The sequence below is a fragment of the Hydra viridissima genome, unplaced genomic scaffold (assembly GCF_058129835.1).
Source record: "Hydra viridissima isolate aposymbiotic clone 2 unplaced genomic scaffold, HvirCarnegie_v1 scaffold_2, whole genome shotgun sequence".
NCBI lineage: Eukaryota > Metazoa > Cnidaria > Hydrozoa > Anthoathecata > Hydridae > Hydra > Hydra viridissima.
Window position 1 is genome coordinate 5,488,187 of NW_028324301.1, and position 14,257 is coordinate 5,502,443.

At 29.2% G+C, this 14,257-nt stretch overlaps 1 protein-coding gene and 1 long non-coding RNA gene across 5 annotated transcripts; one reads left to right on the top strand and one right to left on the bottom strand.

Annotated features, from left to right (window-relative positions):
- Positions 1-511: 511 nt before the first annotated feature.
- Positions 512-4,803, top strand: LOC145196860 (uncharacterized). Of its 2 annotated transcripts, XM_090077177.1 has the most exons (3): positions 512-1,799; positions 1,963-3,236; positions 4,201-4,803. In XM_090077177.1, the coding sequence occupies exons 2-3, from the start codon at positions 2,344-2,346 to the stop codon at positions 4,268-4,270; spliced, it is 963 nt and encodes a 320-aa protein (XP_089933303.1). In that variant the 5' UTR covers positions 512-1,799; positions 1,963-2,343; the 3' UTR covers positions 4,271-4,803. The 2 variants fall into 2 exon arrangements, 1 of the variants encoding a protein (XP_089933303.1); XR_016449442.1 differs by lacking the exon at positions 512-1,799 and having other exon boundaries at positions 1,830-3,852.
- A 1,912-nt stretch (positions 4,804-6,715) lies between these two features.
- Positions 6,716-11,555, bottom strand: LOC149891661 (uncharacterized). Of its 3 annotated transcripts, XR_016450304.1 has the most exons (4): positions 11,445-11,555; positions 11,250-11,318; positions 10,043-10,162; positions 6,734-6,845 (listed from the first exon to the last, which is right to left on the bottom strand). It is a non-coding gene; the product is annotated as an uncharacterized LOC149891661 (long non-coding RNA). The 3 variants fall into 3 exon arrangements; XR_016450303.1 differs by lacking the exon at positions 10,043-10,162 and having other exon boundaries at positions 6,716-6,845; XR_016450302.1 differs by lacking the exon at positions 6,734-6,845 and having other exon boundaries at positions 9,268-10,162.
- Positions 11,556-14,257: the final 2,702 nt, after the last annotated feature.

A 14,257-nucleotide genomic window follows, 5' to 3' on the forward strand; every position in this document is an offset into this window, starting at 1 on the left:
AGAATTATCTAAAGCTGAGATATATTTGTGATTTTTATCAAAAAAGTTTGAGTTATTTTTTTTTTTTTTTTTTTTTATTGGTTCAAATTTTTTCGAGGAAGAATTCCAATTTTTAGCTTAATGTCTCGTTTTGGTAAATATATACAAATAAATCATCCCATCTAGGAGGGCACAAAAAAAAACTTATTGATTTTATCCGATTGTGCATTGCGTTTTCTAAGCATCTCCTTATAATTAAGTTTCTATATCAAAATTCAAAAAAGTTTTGTTTTCAGCAATAAAATTGTTGTTGCGATTTTGAAACAGATTGTTACCACATTGAACTAAATTTTTTACACAATTTTATAAACATGCCGAATCATTCACTCAAAAATCTTTAAGTACATACTGAATCTTAGACTACGAAATTAATTACCGAGCAAATTTCTTGGAAAACTTGAAATAAGAACTTATGATTTAAAAAACTAATATTTTTCCAACATGACAACAACTTACTCATAGCCCCTCCCCCACCCTCTTCTTCAATTAATCAGTGGCAGTTGTACAAACAAATATAAAAACCACGTGAAACAAACGTCACGACAAAGCTATTATTCGAAAAGTTGCTTTTTTTATACACGATTATTAAATGCAATACTTTTTTCAAATTTTTAAAATGAGACGCAAAAATAGAATTTTTTTTTTTGAAACTATGGAACTTAAATCATCTTGGTAGCATTCAGCCTTAAATCAACGCTGATATTTCAAGTACAAGTGACCAACATCACATTTACAGGAAAGGTTTTGATTAACGTTTCCTAAAAAAAGTAATATATACAAGATATAATTTAAAAAAAAGTAGATGAGTTTTCAAACTGTGTGAAGACTTCCTTGATAAAGTCCCAACTGGAAACTGAAAAGGTTGCAGAGTGAAGTTGTTAGCTGTTGACAAGTATACATCCTAGTCTCATGTGCTTCTTAAAATGCCTAAATTTAATACTGTCTCCACCTGCTAGTGGATCAACTAACTTAAACGTGCTGATGTTGCAAATATTTATTCATTGAAAAAAGCAGCCAGAAAATCAAGATACTAGAAGAAGTGTCACACTAGTTAGCAATCTTGTGATTGTATTTAACAGAATGTGATTTTTTGTCACTTCTAACTCCAACAGTTTCCTACCAAAAAACCTACAACTAAAAACAAAAAAGAAAAGTATATAATATTTTGTCCAACTTGCAGATGGGAAAAGGCTTTCGTACAATTGTTCTACAACCATCTTAATCCAACTGCTGGTAGAGATATTGTTGTCTATTTGTCAATCAAAGGTTTTTAAGTTAGAACAGCTTTTGTTGTTTTAAACATATAAGTACGACAAGATTATTGAAAACTTTATGTTATGAAATATGACCATTTTAAGAAGTTGACCAACATCGGTTCGGAAGTTTGTTGCTATATAAATTGAATAAAGAAAATGTAGAGAGGCTGGGATTTTCGATAAGTTGTGGTAATACAGATCATAACCCAAAGTTCTCTAAAAGAAATTTCAGAATTTCGCGTTTGTTAAATTTTTACCTAGTAAAAAAATATTGTTTTTTTTTACTTTTTTTTTGGAGACACGAAGATCTATTTTTTTTGGCAGATAAAATGTTTTATCGAAGTTCGATAAAATGTTTAACTGAATAGTCTGCTTTTATTTGTTACAACATCGATCGTGCGTTGTTTCAAGTCGTGGTTCCTTGCTAAAAACATAAATGACCCAAATTGTAAACATTGCTGCTAAATGTGATAATTTATAATGCAAATTAAGAGAGGATTTTGAGTATGTATATTTTTGATGTATAATTATTAATTTTCACTTCTTTTTTCTTATTTTTTTTTGCGGTATTAAATTTTTCATTTAAAAACATTTTCTTTTTGTTGTTAACCACGCCCAGTTTTTTACCGCTATTTAAAAAAATACTTTATTGTACACTTTCATGCAGGTATACTATGAGAAGTTTCAGGTGTTTTCCCTGTATTCAAAAAGCACTTTAAGAAATGTCACGTGGTGATCTATTATTAAAATTTATAAGAATGTCGCACCGAGTGTCGATAATATTAATGATTTTTTCTTCTACAATTACCGCCTTCTAGTTGCATACCATTGTTGTTCGGTTTATATTTTTAGAAACAAATGTTTATCTTTTTTTTTTTCTCCTTTTATTATTCTAAAATACACAATAACAAAAGTTTTAATCTGTTTACTTTCAAAACTCGTTAACCAAACCGCAAAAAAAAAAAAAAAAAAAAAAAAAAAAGAAATTTAAAATCTTGTGCGGAGTGGAGACTTTCAGTTCGAAGATTTTTTACTACAGTCAAACGCGATGAACCATTTGACGTTGTTTGCATGGTTTTCCGGATTGCAGATATTCGTCATTTTCTTTTTAAACACATTACTCGTTTTTAAGTTTAGACGCTACTACCTTGCGAGTGGGTTCGGAATTGTTACTCTGACTCTGATTAGCAAGATAGCAGCACATTCAACAGTCGGAATATTGTACGCTGTAGGATGTGTAACATTAATGGTTAATGGAGGGAAAAGTAACCATGCCTTTCTTAAAACGAATCATCTAGGATCAATTTGGCTAACTTGCTCGATGTTATTGCACGCTATGGGAGTTACCTTTCAAAGAACTGTTTGTATCATCAGCGTGAAAAGATTTTTTAGTCTTTCGCGATCAAAAACTTATATTGGCATTATGATTTTAATCAAATGGGTTGTAGCATTGTTAATAACTGGAGTTACATACAAATCAAGTTCAGTTCAAACACGCGCAGTATTTCATATCGGTTTGCTAGTTAGTGGAATGCTGACTATAGCAAATTTTATTTGCACTAAGGATACACAAACATTTCGAGATGATATTTCATTGGCAACGTCAAGCTCACCTTCATTTCAGAGTGATAATTTGCGTATTGTATCAAGCCCTCGAAAGGCGTATACAATGTTTTCCGGTTTACTGTTTTCTTTTTCGTTTTTTTGTTTACCAATCTCGGTACCAAACCTTGTGATCGCTCTAAAAGGGCAAAATATTTCCCAATCCGCGTCTGTCATAATGTCCATATGGTTGTTGTTGGGAGCTGTTTTCGATTGTATGTGGATCCTTGTAAGATTGCGCTCAACTGTAGGTGACGTCGCAGGATTTTATTCTAGATGGACATTTAGTAAAGAGCAAACACAAAAGAGTAACTCATTGGTTTCATTGGATGAGAGGAAGTAAAAGTTTTACTAACAGAAAATGAAACTTGATATCTAAGAAAATTTCAGCAGAAGCAAACTTCATTTGTTTAAAAAAAAAAATGCAAATTAAATTAAAGGATTTTATCAAAGACGAAGAAAATAATAAATTTTTTAGCTGGTAGACTATAGAAATATCGGTTTTATTTTTTATAAAACTTTTGTATTTATGCAGTAATTCAAATAATTTATGCAAGTTACCTACGATTAATGTTTGCGTTTGTATAAAGCCAGTGTCTTTATGTTGACCCATTTAAACACGATTTTTTTTTATTCATTATTGAACAGTGTGATAGTAAATTACTGTAAATAATTATTCTGTTATTAGTTAAGTTTACGTTTAATAATTTCATAGAAATCATATTTAATAATTTCTTAGAAATCACATTAGATTGTCTAAGAAATTAAGCTTTCTAAATGGTAGTAGATGAAATTTCTAATCAGATTTAATCAGACATATTTTATTATTTCTACGTATTTTATGTTTTCTAATATTTCGCGTGACTGTTAATCGTTGTTTACGTCAGTTCTACAGAAGGATGATGAAAAAAACTACTGTAAATGCGAGATAAATATCTTCGATGGGTGGTAAAAGGTCGCGATTTTTTTTTAACAAACATTTTTATACTCCAAAAAAGTTTTATCTTATTCCTGCTTTACATTAAAAAAAATTAAACTTCAGGCACAGCCCATAAAAAATAATTCGTTAATGGAAAAAAAAAAAGAAATCCTTAAAAGGCATGGCTTTTTGTAAACGAAAAACACAGTTTATACATCCATAGTAATGCTCCTGCGAGATGCGCCTTCGCATATGTCGTTCCATAAATAATTCACAAATATTTGGAACGATATTTGCACTTGTCGTAAAATTCACAAATCGACATTCATTTAATATTTATTTCAAAAAATTAGTTTTATTTTATTGTGAAAACTTTTGTTTTAGAATAAAGAGTGACGCCAGTGACAAGATTTTGGTGTCTCAACAAGTCTTCTATGTTGCGTTTTTAATTTAAATTGTCGTTAGTGAGATCAATCAGCTCCATCATCTGCAGAATCCGCATTCTACTGATAACACCAGCTTCTTAAAAACGAAAAGATGAAACCAACTGTCTTTATATTATTCATAGCTTTTTCATTTTCAACCATCAATGCAGTATTTGATTGCGAAAAAGATTGCTCTTCTATAAGCACATGTGCAGGGAATGTTGGGGACTGTTTTCGTAAAAAATTTGCATGCAGGTACTTTTGTTCGAAAGAAAACGGAGAAGTGAGTGAAGGGAAAGACGAATACTCTTATTTGGCTGATGATCGGTGCTATAGCGAATGCGAAACTAAACAAATTCATTGTCAACACGTGATGAAACTCTTCCGTTCATGCAGCAACGATTACTATTTATGTGCCAAATCTTGCGCCACTCGCTAAATTTGCGCCACTCGCTTAAACGGCTCAATTTAACTTTTCTCTGTTAAAAACTTGTGGTATTTTATTTAAAATGTAATATGTAATAACTATATGCAATTAGTAAAACAATTCTTTGGAATGAAATCAATGAAATTTATTGTAAATCGTTTACTTTAGGAATTTTGCAACTTTCTTAGGCCAGTTTTAATGCATTATCTTTCGACGTATAAAGTTCTTATCAAGCAGAAGTGCTTCAGACCTTTACTTGAAAGGAAAGCCTTCTTAGATGGGTTTCAGCTCACTCGTAATTACTTCGATGCATTCATTTCTTTTTATTTTAAGCCCGTTAAAAAAAATATATTTGGTTGCATGATTTTTCGTTTTATTGGTGCACCACGTTCATTATTGAGCCTTTTCTTACCCGTGTATACAAAAGTTGTGAGAAAAAAGCTTGTGTTAACATATTAAGAACTCGTTTAATTTTATTAGTGTTTTTATTGTTAAAAATGAAATAATCCAAAATACACGTCTGTAAAGGTATCTATAATTTTTTTCAAAAGCTAATTAATTTTTTTTTTTACGTTATATATATTGAATATATATTCTGATTAAAAATAAATGAGAACTGGGAGGCTTTTGTTTAAACAAAATAAGAATTTAATATTTCATATTGATATTCTTATTTTTTCTTATAATGGAGTTCTTCCCCCCCCCCCCCCCTCCTTCCCTTTCCCTTTCCTCAAACATTAAAAAGTAAATTTCGATTCTTAAAGGATACTGTCCTTTTGTTGTTAAAAATTTTTTGAAGTATTTTTTAAATCAAACTGAACCAAATGAGTTTTAGTTTTTACTTGAACTGTTTTTGCTTATTTGCTCATTACAGATGTTATGATGTTATGACAGCATTCATTAACATTGAATGATACCTTTTAGATCGTAAGATTTATATCATTTGATAAAAAAGTTATATGAAATTGATTCGAAACTCATTCATATCATTCATTTAGGTTTGTGCTTCGTATAGTAGTTTAAAGGCTAAATATAAATGATACAATTTCAAAATACTTTGCTTAAGGAGTTTATCAAAAGTATTCTAACAGCTCTCAGAATTATTATCCAATATTCAGACCTAAGTGTACTTCCTCTAACACGTGATATTTTTTAATTTCCATCAGTAGCTATACAGACAACAATTTGTTTTACAAGGACAATGTGCTATGTACTACGTGGACATTTTAATAATTTTATAGTTAGTACAATAAATTGTGGATATTTTGGTAAAGATCCTTTTTCCAGTGCGTAAATTAGTAATCATTTTGTATTGGTTCTTCTAAATGCTTCTGGAAAAGCAATTTTTTTAAACTTTTCATCTAGAAAGATCATCTTAGAGCTTCTAGAAAGATCATTTTAGAGATTTTCTTAATCTTACAAAGAAAAATTATTCGGCAAAATATCCATAAATAATCAAATGGCGAAACTTCTGCTAACTTAACAATAACATTATTATAATTTTTTTTTTTTGTTATAAATTTACGAATATTGAATTTATGGATACTAAATAAAAATGATACAACGTAACAAATATTGGGTTTAAAGCAATTCTTTGACTACTTCAATATTATGTTTTTTTTTTTTTTTTTTCAAAATTAAAATAAAATTACAACTTTTAGCGTTACAAGATGTTTTTTATTAGCAAGTTCATCTAAATCTAATATGTTTATTTTCTTAAGTCTTTTTTTTATTAATTCATCAAAATCTAAAGCGATAATACAGCTGGCCGATATTAATACTACAAGGGGGCTAAACAATGATCGTGTTATAATCACAACTTATAAAATAATAAATCAATTTTTTTATTTTTTTCAAATAACTTCTGGTTATAATGTTATAAACAAATATGCTTATATAGCCGTTAACAAGTTAGCAAGTAAAGAATATTTTTTAGGAATAAAAAGGTATGATTAAATTTAATTATACTTAATAAAATATATAGAAACTGTTTCTATCAACTTTTGAATAAATATATTTTTAAATTAAATACAATTTTTTTATTCCTTAAAAATGTTCCGACCAAACTTAAAAAGTAATAGTTTGACGAAACTCAAGTGTTAATCTATTTGCATTTCTGGTGGAATTCATCCATTATATTGATCTCTTCAGCATCTCTTCAAGGTACTTCACTTTTCCTGAATATAATTATGAATATTATCAAATTATTAAGCATTTCAATCTAAGTTGAAATGCACAACCGTCACTTTAAAAGTAATTTTCATTCAAGACACGAATCTCTAAGTAGACGGTTTGAAATGATTTGTCTTATTTGAAACAGTTTTTACTGGTGGCACAAACACTTGGCTTTAGATCAAATTTCAATTGTTTTTACTCAAAGAATTATCATAATACCTTAAAGTGCTAATGAAGCCATTTTAGTGTTAATTTTATCAATAGTTCATAAGAGTGGTTCTATTATGCGCTCTAACATGCATTCTATCATGCGCTCTTTCATGCATTCTATCATTCACTCTATCATGCATTTAAATCACTAATTTCATTTTAGATTACTGACTTTAGTTTTAAATGCGTAACTAAGTAATTAAACTCGCTTCACAATAATGATGCTAAGTATGAATATGGTGAAGAAATCGAGTCAATGATTTAAAGTTGTTTATGAAAATAAAGTAAAAATTTTTGAGGCTTTTTTTCATCAAGTTTAGTTAAAAAAAAAAACGGTAACAGCATTCAATAAAAGTATTTAATGATTATTCCAGAGTATATTCATCATATACTTCAATCATTGTTTTTTTAGAATTTTATTCAACATCTACCTCAATTACTAACCGGCCACCATGTTATCCAAATCGTCGGAAACTTTATACGCGAGCCACTTTTTCAGCAATAAATTGATGTGATCCATAGGCGAATAAGAGAATATGGCGGCTGAGCAAGCAGTTCTCGGCCAATATTGACAATAAACTCGACGACACGATACTTATCATGGGGACGCGCATTATTGTGTTGGAAATGAGATGGTTCTTTTTGCGCAATTTTTTTTGTGTCGATTGCAACGTAAATGCGGTCAAGTCAAAAAGATGTTGCTTTCGATATTTAATTGTCGTTTGTCGTGTATGTAAATCCCTTAGACGGCACATTACTTGTAAAATAACACCACTCGTTTTCAACACGTATTAAAATCTTTTAAAAATACATCGGTAGTTCTAAACGCGTGTTAAATACATTGTATTTATCCAAAGTTTTGGCTTCTGCAAGAACCTGTAAAACATCTTCTGTACGTATACGTACAAAATACACCACGTCTTAAACATGTGAAGGCGGGTAACTGGCAATCGTACTCAAACGTTACGAACAAAAGTTCCAAACACGTGTTGGAAACTAGATGTGCCGGCTGGGCCATTAACAAAAAATCCTGTTTGAGATTTCCCAGTGGATGATTTCACTTCTGTCCCATCAAATACACCACATTGCCTTCTTACAGTGGACGGCAATCGGTATTCTTTTAAGCGGAACCTGGTGAAATGTAAACCTTCTTTCTCTTCACGAGAATTTAAATTCATCCCTAGTAACAAGATTCATATGCAAGTGAGTTAGCTTGTTGCAGTAAATTGGTGAAAATCCCAACACGTTTGGCTTTATTGATGCAAGAGAGTTGGGGGAACCATCCAGCCAATCTCCCAACTTTTTTGAGCTTTTAGAGGCGACGAACAATGGTTGAATGGTCCATTTTGAAGTCTTCAACCGACATTTTTGTTGTCAACCTTTTGTCCTCTTTGAAATTCGATGGTGACTTCTTCCTTCTTTATTTTAGTGGTTTGTAAAAAAGTCTCTTACCATAGGTTGAGTGAGGCCACAAGACAAAATAGAAAATTTTAGCCATATATATAATCAACAAGTTTTAAATGACCTAAAATTATGAAAAGTTATCAGAATGGCAAAATATCTGAGCTAAACTTCACAACATTTATTTGAGCATTCTTTACCAATGATAATTTACAAATTAAAGTTGTAAGAGCGATTATGTAAAGTCAACTATGTTTATCTCGTTTTTAAATATCATTTTTCTTACTCTTTAATCTATTTGAAATATTTTGCAAAAGAAATCTGTTTTAGCTCTACACTTCCATCATTGAGGTGGAAGTGCTGAGCTGAAACAGATTGATGATTTATATTTTTCTTACTTTTTACTCTATTTGAAATATGCACTATTTTCCTTGACAATTGTTATTTGACCAGGAAAAAATTCACCTCCATAAGCAAATACAACAAACACCTTTTCCTCTCTTTGCACAGATATCCAGTTTTTTGAAGTTAATTTCTCTTTTTTTCTTTTTGGTGTCTATTTCATTTTTCTATGTTACTGCATGCTTTAACATAGAAAAATGAAATAGACACCAAAGCATGCAGTAACATAGAAAAATGAAATAGACACCAAAGCATGCAGTAACATAGAAAAATGAAATAGACACCAAAAAGAAAAAAAGAGAAATTAACTTCAAAAAACTGGATATCTGTGCGAAGAGAGGAAAAGGTGTTTGTTGTATTTGCTTATGAAGGTGAATTTTTTCCTGGTCAAATTACAATTGTCAAGGGAAATGGTGCATATTTCAAATAGAGTAAAAAGTAAGAAAAATGTTAATCATCAAATTGGTATGTAATTGAAAAATTGATTCAGATTTGTCCTGGTAATTCGTCTGAGATAATTTTTTAGTGTGTTATTGTTGTGGTAGTGTTGTTGAGATGTTCAAGATTTTGTTTCTTTTTCTTTTTTCACTCTAATTTTTCCAGCTTTGCATTTTGGTATTAAGACTAATAGTTTCATGTGAATGGAGCTCGAAATTTGAAAAAGCGATTTTAACAAGTTTAAAAAAAATGTTGAAGAAAGTCGCTTAAAATTTTCCTTAAAACCTAAAACGATAAGTATTGAAGTTTTTCACGAAATTTATGAGTATTTTATACATTTTTACGTGTTTTTCACGTGTTTTTCACGAAGTTTTAACCAATTTAACCTGCTATAACATCTTTATTTCATCACACATTTCATCATCAAAACAGATGGTTGCCTCGGTTTTCGAACATGTTTTTGTCATTTCCTGATAACAAGCTGCCCATTGGTAGCAGTTTTTTTACAATGCCGTTATATTTTTGTTTTATGGGGAAAATCTTTGGCTGTTTTTATAGAACTAACTTGTTTCCATTTCTGCAGATTTACATTAGTTTTGCAATTTTTAATTGAAATTTCAAGAAAAAGCATAATAAAGATGCTATGTCATTTGGCTAAGATTTTTGACTCTTTTTTTAAAATAAGTTATAATACATCTTTATATCAGTCTTAATGTAACTAAGTTTGTGATTCTAACACAGACTTTACCTTTCTCGAATTTCTCTCGTTAAATCCGAACGATTGTGTTAATTATTTCAGGTTGCTTTTGTTCAACATTTGTAACTGAGCTTTACCATCTGCTGTCATTGAAACTTTATGATGGTTTGTCTATTATAAAGTAAAAGTTGGGTAAATTTTTTTAAACAAATAACTAAAATATTTTATAAATGCAGAACTGTAGTGACCTTTGGCTTTATCTTTTACTTACCAGTCTGTAATTTTTTAACCTTGCGTGACTGTAATCTCTCTTAAGCAGCCATTTCGCAGTTCTAACTTTATATAAATATTTTAATTTAAACTAACTTGTTTAAACTTTTTATATTTTTACCCTCAAATCTCATGCTTAACTAACAATTTTATTGTAACAAAGTTTTTCACAGATCGATAATCAACACGCAAATCGATAATCAACACGCAAATCACGAAAGTAGTAGTCGCATGATAGTTTGAATTTTTTTCGGTATATGATGATCTAAACTCATTTTTGATTGTTTAAACTAGTATATCAATTTAAAATTAACATCAATTAAAAAATGTTAAAAACAACCTTAAACTTATAAAGTTGTTAGACGTTTCTTATTAGAATTAACTTAACTTGCGCATTAAAGCAGCTGGTTTTTTAAGGAAGAAGTCAGAACAGTGAAATTTTATTAGATTTCAAAGAAATTTGAGAAATCAATTTTCAAGTTAAAATAATTTTAATCTTGATCTTACTGTAAAACAGTTGGTGAAGAAATGGTAAGAAAGCAAATATTGGAAACAATTTCGGGGGGTGGTCCGTATGGGAGCGGGTTCGATTAAAAGATTAGTTACAAGAATAGAGACTTTTGAACAACTTAATTTGCAATACAATGTTTCCTGATAGCGTAAAACCACCTCAATAGTACGCAGCATAACAGATACGCAGCTAACAGATACGCTGCATGACAGATACGCAGCATAACTGATACGCAGCATAACAGATACACAGCATAACAGATACGCGGCTAAAACAGATTTCTTTGCAATTTTAAGTTTAGGGCTTGGGAAAAAGCTAAACTTCAAATTATTATAAACAGAAACTTGTTTTAAATCTAGTTAAATTTTGGTATTTCAAGGATATTTTATTTGACATTTTCTGTTCTCATTAATTTCCTTGTTGACTTAAGAAGTGGTATTAACGGCTGTTAATGAAATATAACGCCTATTTACGAACCTGTATTAATGTAATCTTTTGAAACAAATTGTTTGATTAACAATAATTGTTTATTGAAATCTTTTTCTCCTAAATTAGATAAAATAAATCAAAATAAATTTATAATCAATTAACTTCAATTACTTTGTATAAAGAATATATATATATATATTTCTACTAAATATTTATATAACTTCAAGATATTATCCGTCTTACCATGATTTAAATACACCAAGTGTTACCTCTAGAATAAATTAGCATTTATTTGTTGGATCTGTTATGTGTTAGTCTCTCGCATCTGCTATCAGCTTCATTGCAATTAGTAAGATTGCTTTAGACGTTAAAATTGAATTGATTTTAAATAATTGATGCATAAGCAATTTAGATAATTGGTGCATGAGCAATTCAAATAATTGGTGCATGAGCAATTCAAATAATTGTTGCATGAGCAATTCAAATAATTGGTGCATGAGCAATTTAAATTAGAAAAGTTCTTTCTAATCAAAGTTTTCCAGGTAAATCGATGAATAAAATGAAGATATAAATAAACAAAGGAGTTATTTATACATATTCTTTTTTTTTTACTCTTGCACTAGAATAACTTTATTTCTCTGATAAAGTAATGAGCATACTTTGCACTTGTTAATTAAATAAAACTTTGGTGAGCCAAACATCGTCAGGAAAATTAAACTGTGTTAACAATATTGATCTCCGTTAAATATAGACTATTGCTAGCAGGTTTTTAAATTGCAATTTATTTAGATGTCGAGCAAAATACTTTATTGAATCAAACGATAAAAAGAACATTTTAGGTGAAAGAAACAATTAGATGATAAAGATGGTGGCTTATAATGACGAAAATTATTTTCAAGCAACAACAATAAAAGTTGTTTTGCGACAAAAATTTTTACAACGAAAACAAGGCTTTTAAAATATCTGCCGTTGGATTAAAAGGAGGGTAATTACTCATTAAGCGATTGAAATGACTCTTTTAAAATTCGGATATTGGTTCCATGAATTAATTACTTCAGATATTATTAAAACATTATTGAACACATTTTCACGGTGCACGTTTCTTATTCGAAATATATGCGGAATTTGCATTCTATTTATTTTAGCTTGAAACATTACTTATTTTGCAATAGAATTTCTCTGAAATAAAATTAATGTTCTTAGATTAATTTAAAAGTCGAACATTAATCAAGTTATGTGCCAAAAACTTCATAATTGGAATTAATGTTAATCGATCCAGTAAATAACAAGAGCCGTTTAGCATAAATCCATATACTTATTACAAAAAGATAGTCGTGGTTGATGTATAATTTATATTTTATAACAAATTTTAGCTTTATAGTTCGTAAACGCCTAAGTTATTATTTTTGGTTAATTTGAAGTTTATATTTATTTTTTGAGTAAATATTTTTTTAATTCGTCATTAAAAAATATTTAATATAAAAGAACAGAAGAAAGTTTATTTAGCGGGACCAATTAACTTAGGTCTTATTAGGTTTACGAAGGTCTTATCTAAAGTTATACGTAATGCATTTTTCAAAAGATGAAATTCCAAAAGGCGGCTCCCAAAGCGCGCATTATTTCGGTATGAATACTTATCAGAGATTAATAAACGATATTTAGCCAAACATTTTTGTGCACAATATATATTATAAATTGTTATTGGCATCTTTTAATTGTAAATACTGAGTCAAGTATTTAAAATTCAAGAATATTAATATTATTCAGGTTTTTTACAATAAACAGAGCCTGAGGGCTCGATTATCCCACTCTTGCTAATATCATCATTTACTCGATATCTTTTACTATCTCAATTTGTATAATATTCTATTATTTCTCTATTACTCTACGGCTTCTCTTTTTATTTTATGATATACCTTCTCTTTTAATAATGCATGATAAAAAATTTTTTCTATTTTTATTTGGCATTACATGAAAATTTGGCATGATATGAAAAAATCCATTTCTTATTTTACTGTAAAACTTACTTATTTAAGTCACAGGATTTCAAAAATCGAATTTATGATTACAAATTGAATAATTATTTAAAAGCTAAGATATTTTTGCGATCTTTTCACTTTCGTTTCCAAGCCATTTTTGCCATTACATTTAAATTTTCTGCATCTTTTTAGAAGAACTGAAGTGGTAATCACAAACGAATTTGTGTAATCTATAAACTTTGAGTTTACAGGAGAAAAGATGTTTTTTTTAAAATAAGGAAATTTGTAAATCTACATAAGTTGCTGAGATAATCTTTTTATAAATCCATGTTTATGGAAACAAAATAAACTGCAAAAAAAACAGTCATGTATGCTTTAACATTTGTTACTCCTCCCTTTAAGATATCCATTGAATGATTATTATAAGGGTTTGTTTACAATCCTTCAGAGTTTAAGCAACGTTCAAGAACAAAACTATTTTCTTCAGAGAAATATTTGTGTACATTAAAATAAGGTTTCTTTGTTTCAGGTTGCGTAATCCAAAACCAACGACTTCTCCGTAACTCAACCCATAAGTTTTGGTTGAACTTTATTTAGCGCAAAAATCGTTGTTAAAATGATATAAAACTTTAAATTAACATTGGTGTTTCTATTTTCCCGCGTTTAAAAATCAATTGAGATTTGCAAGTTAATCAAGGTTAAAAAGTTCATAAAAGTTTGGATTAACTTTTGTAATGCAAACCAGTCAAATTTAATTACGTTTTTTATTAAATTATTTTTTTTTATATAACCACTTAACAGAAATATGTTAAAAATATAATTCAATGAGTTTTTTTTTTGTTCAACAGTTCATCTTCAATTCTGAACAACTTTATCAATTTTATCTCTTAAAACAGGTCAGAATGCGTTACGTATTTTTACTTTAAAGAAACGCGTGTTGGTTGAAAATACCAATATCAGTTGCAATATTAATTAGATATTAAGATCCGATATATTTTTGTCTTATTTTAGGTCCAATATTTTATTAAGGTTTTGCTAATCGCTTGCAATTTACTTTCTCAATGAGCTCTGTCAAAA

What these genes read in the sequence shown, in the direction of transcription:
- LOC145196860 (XM_090077177.1), top strand. Translation starts at nt 2,344, where the DNA reads ATGAACCATTTGACGTTGTTTGCATGGTTTTCCGGATTGCAGATATTC. An exon ending in GTTTCATTGGATGAGAGGAA is followed by an intron (nt 3,237 to 4,200) that starts GTAAAAGTTTTA and finishes CTTTTGTTTTAG; the next exon opens with AATAAAGAGTGACGCCAGTG.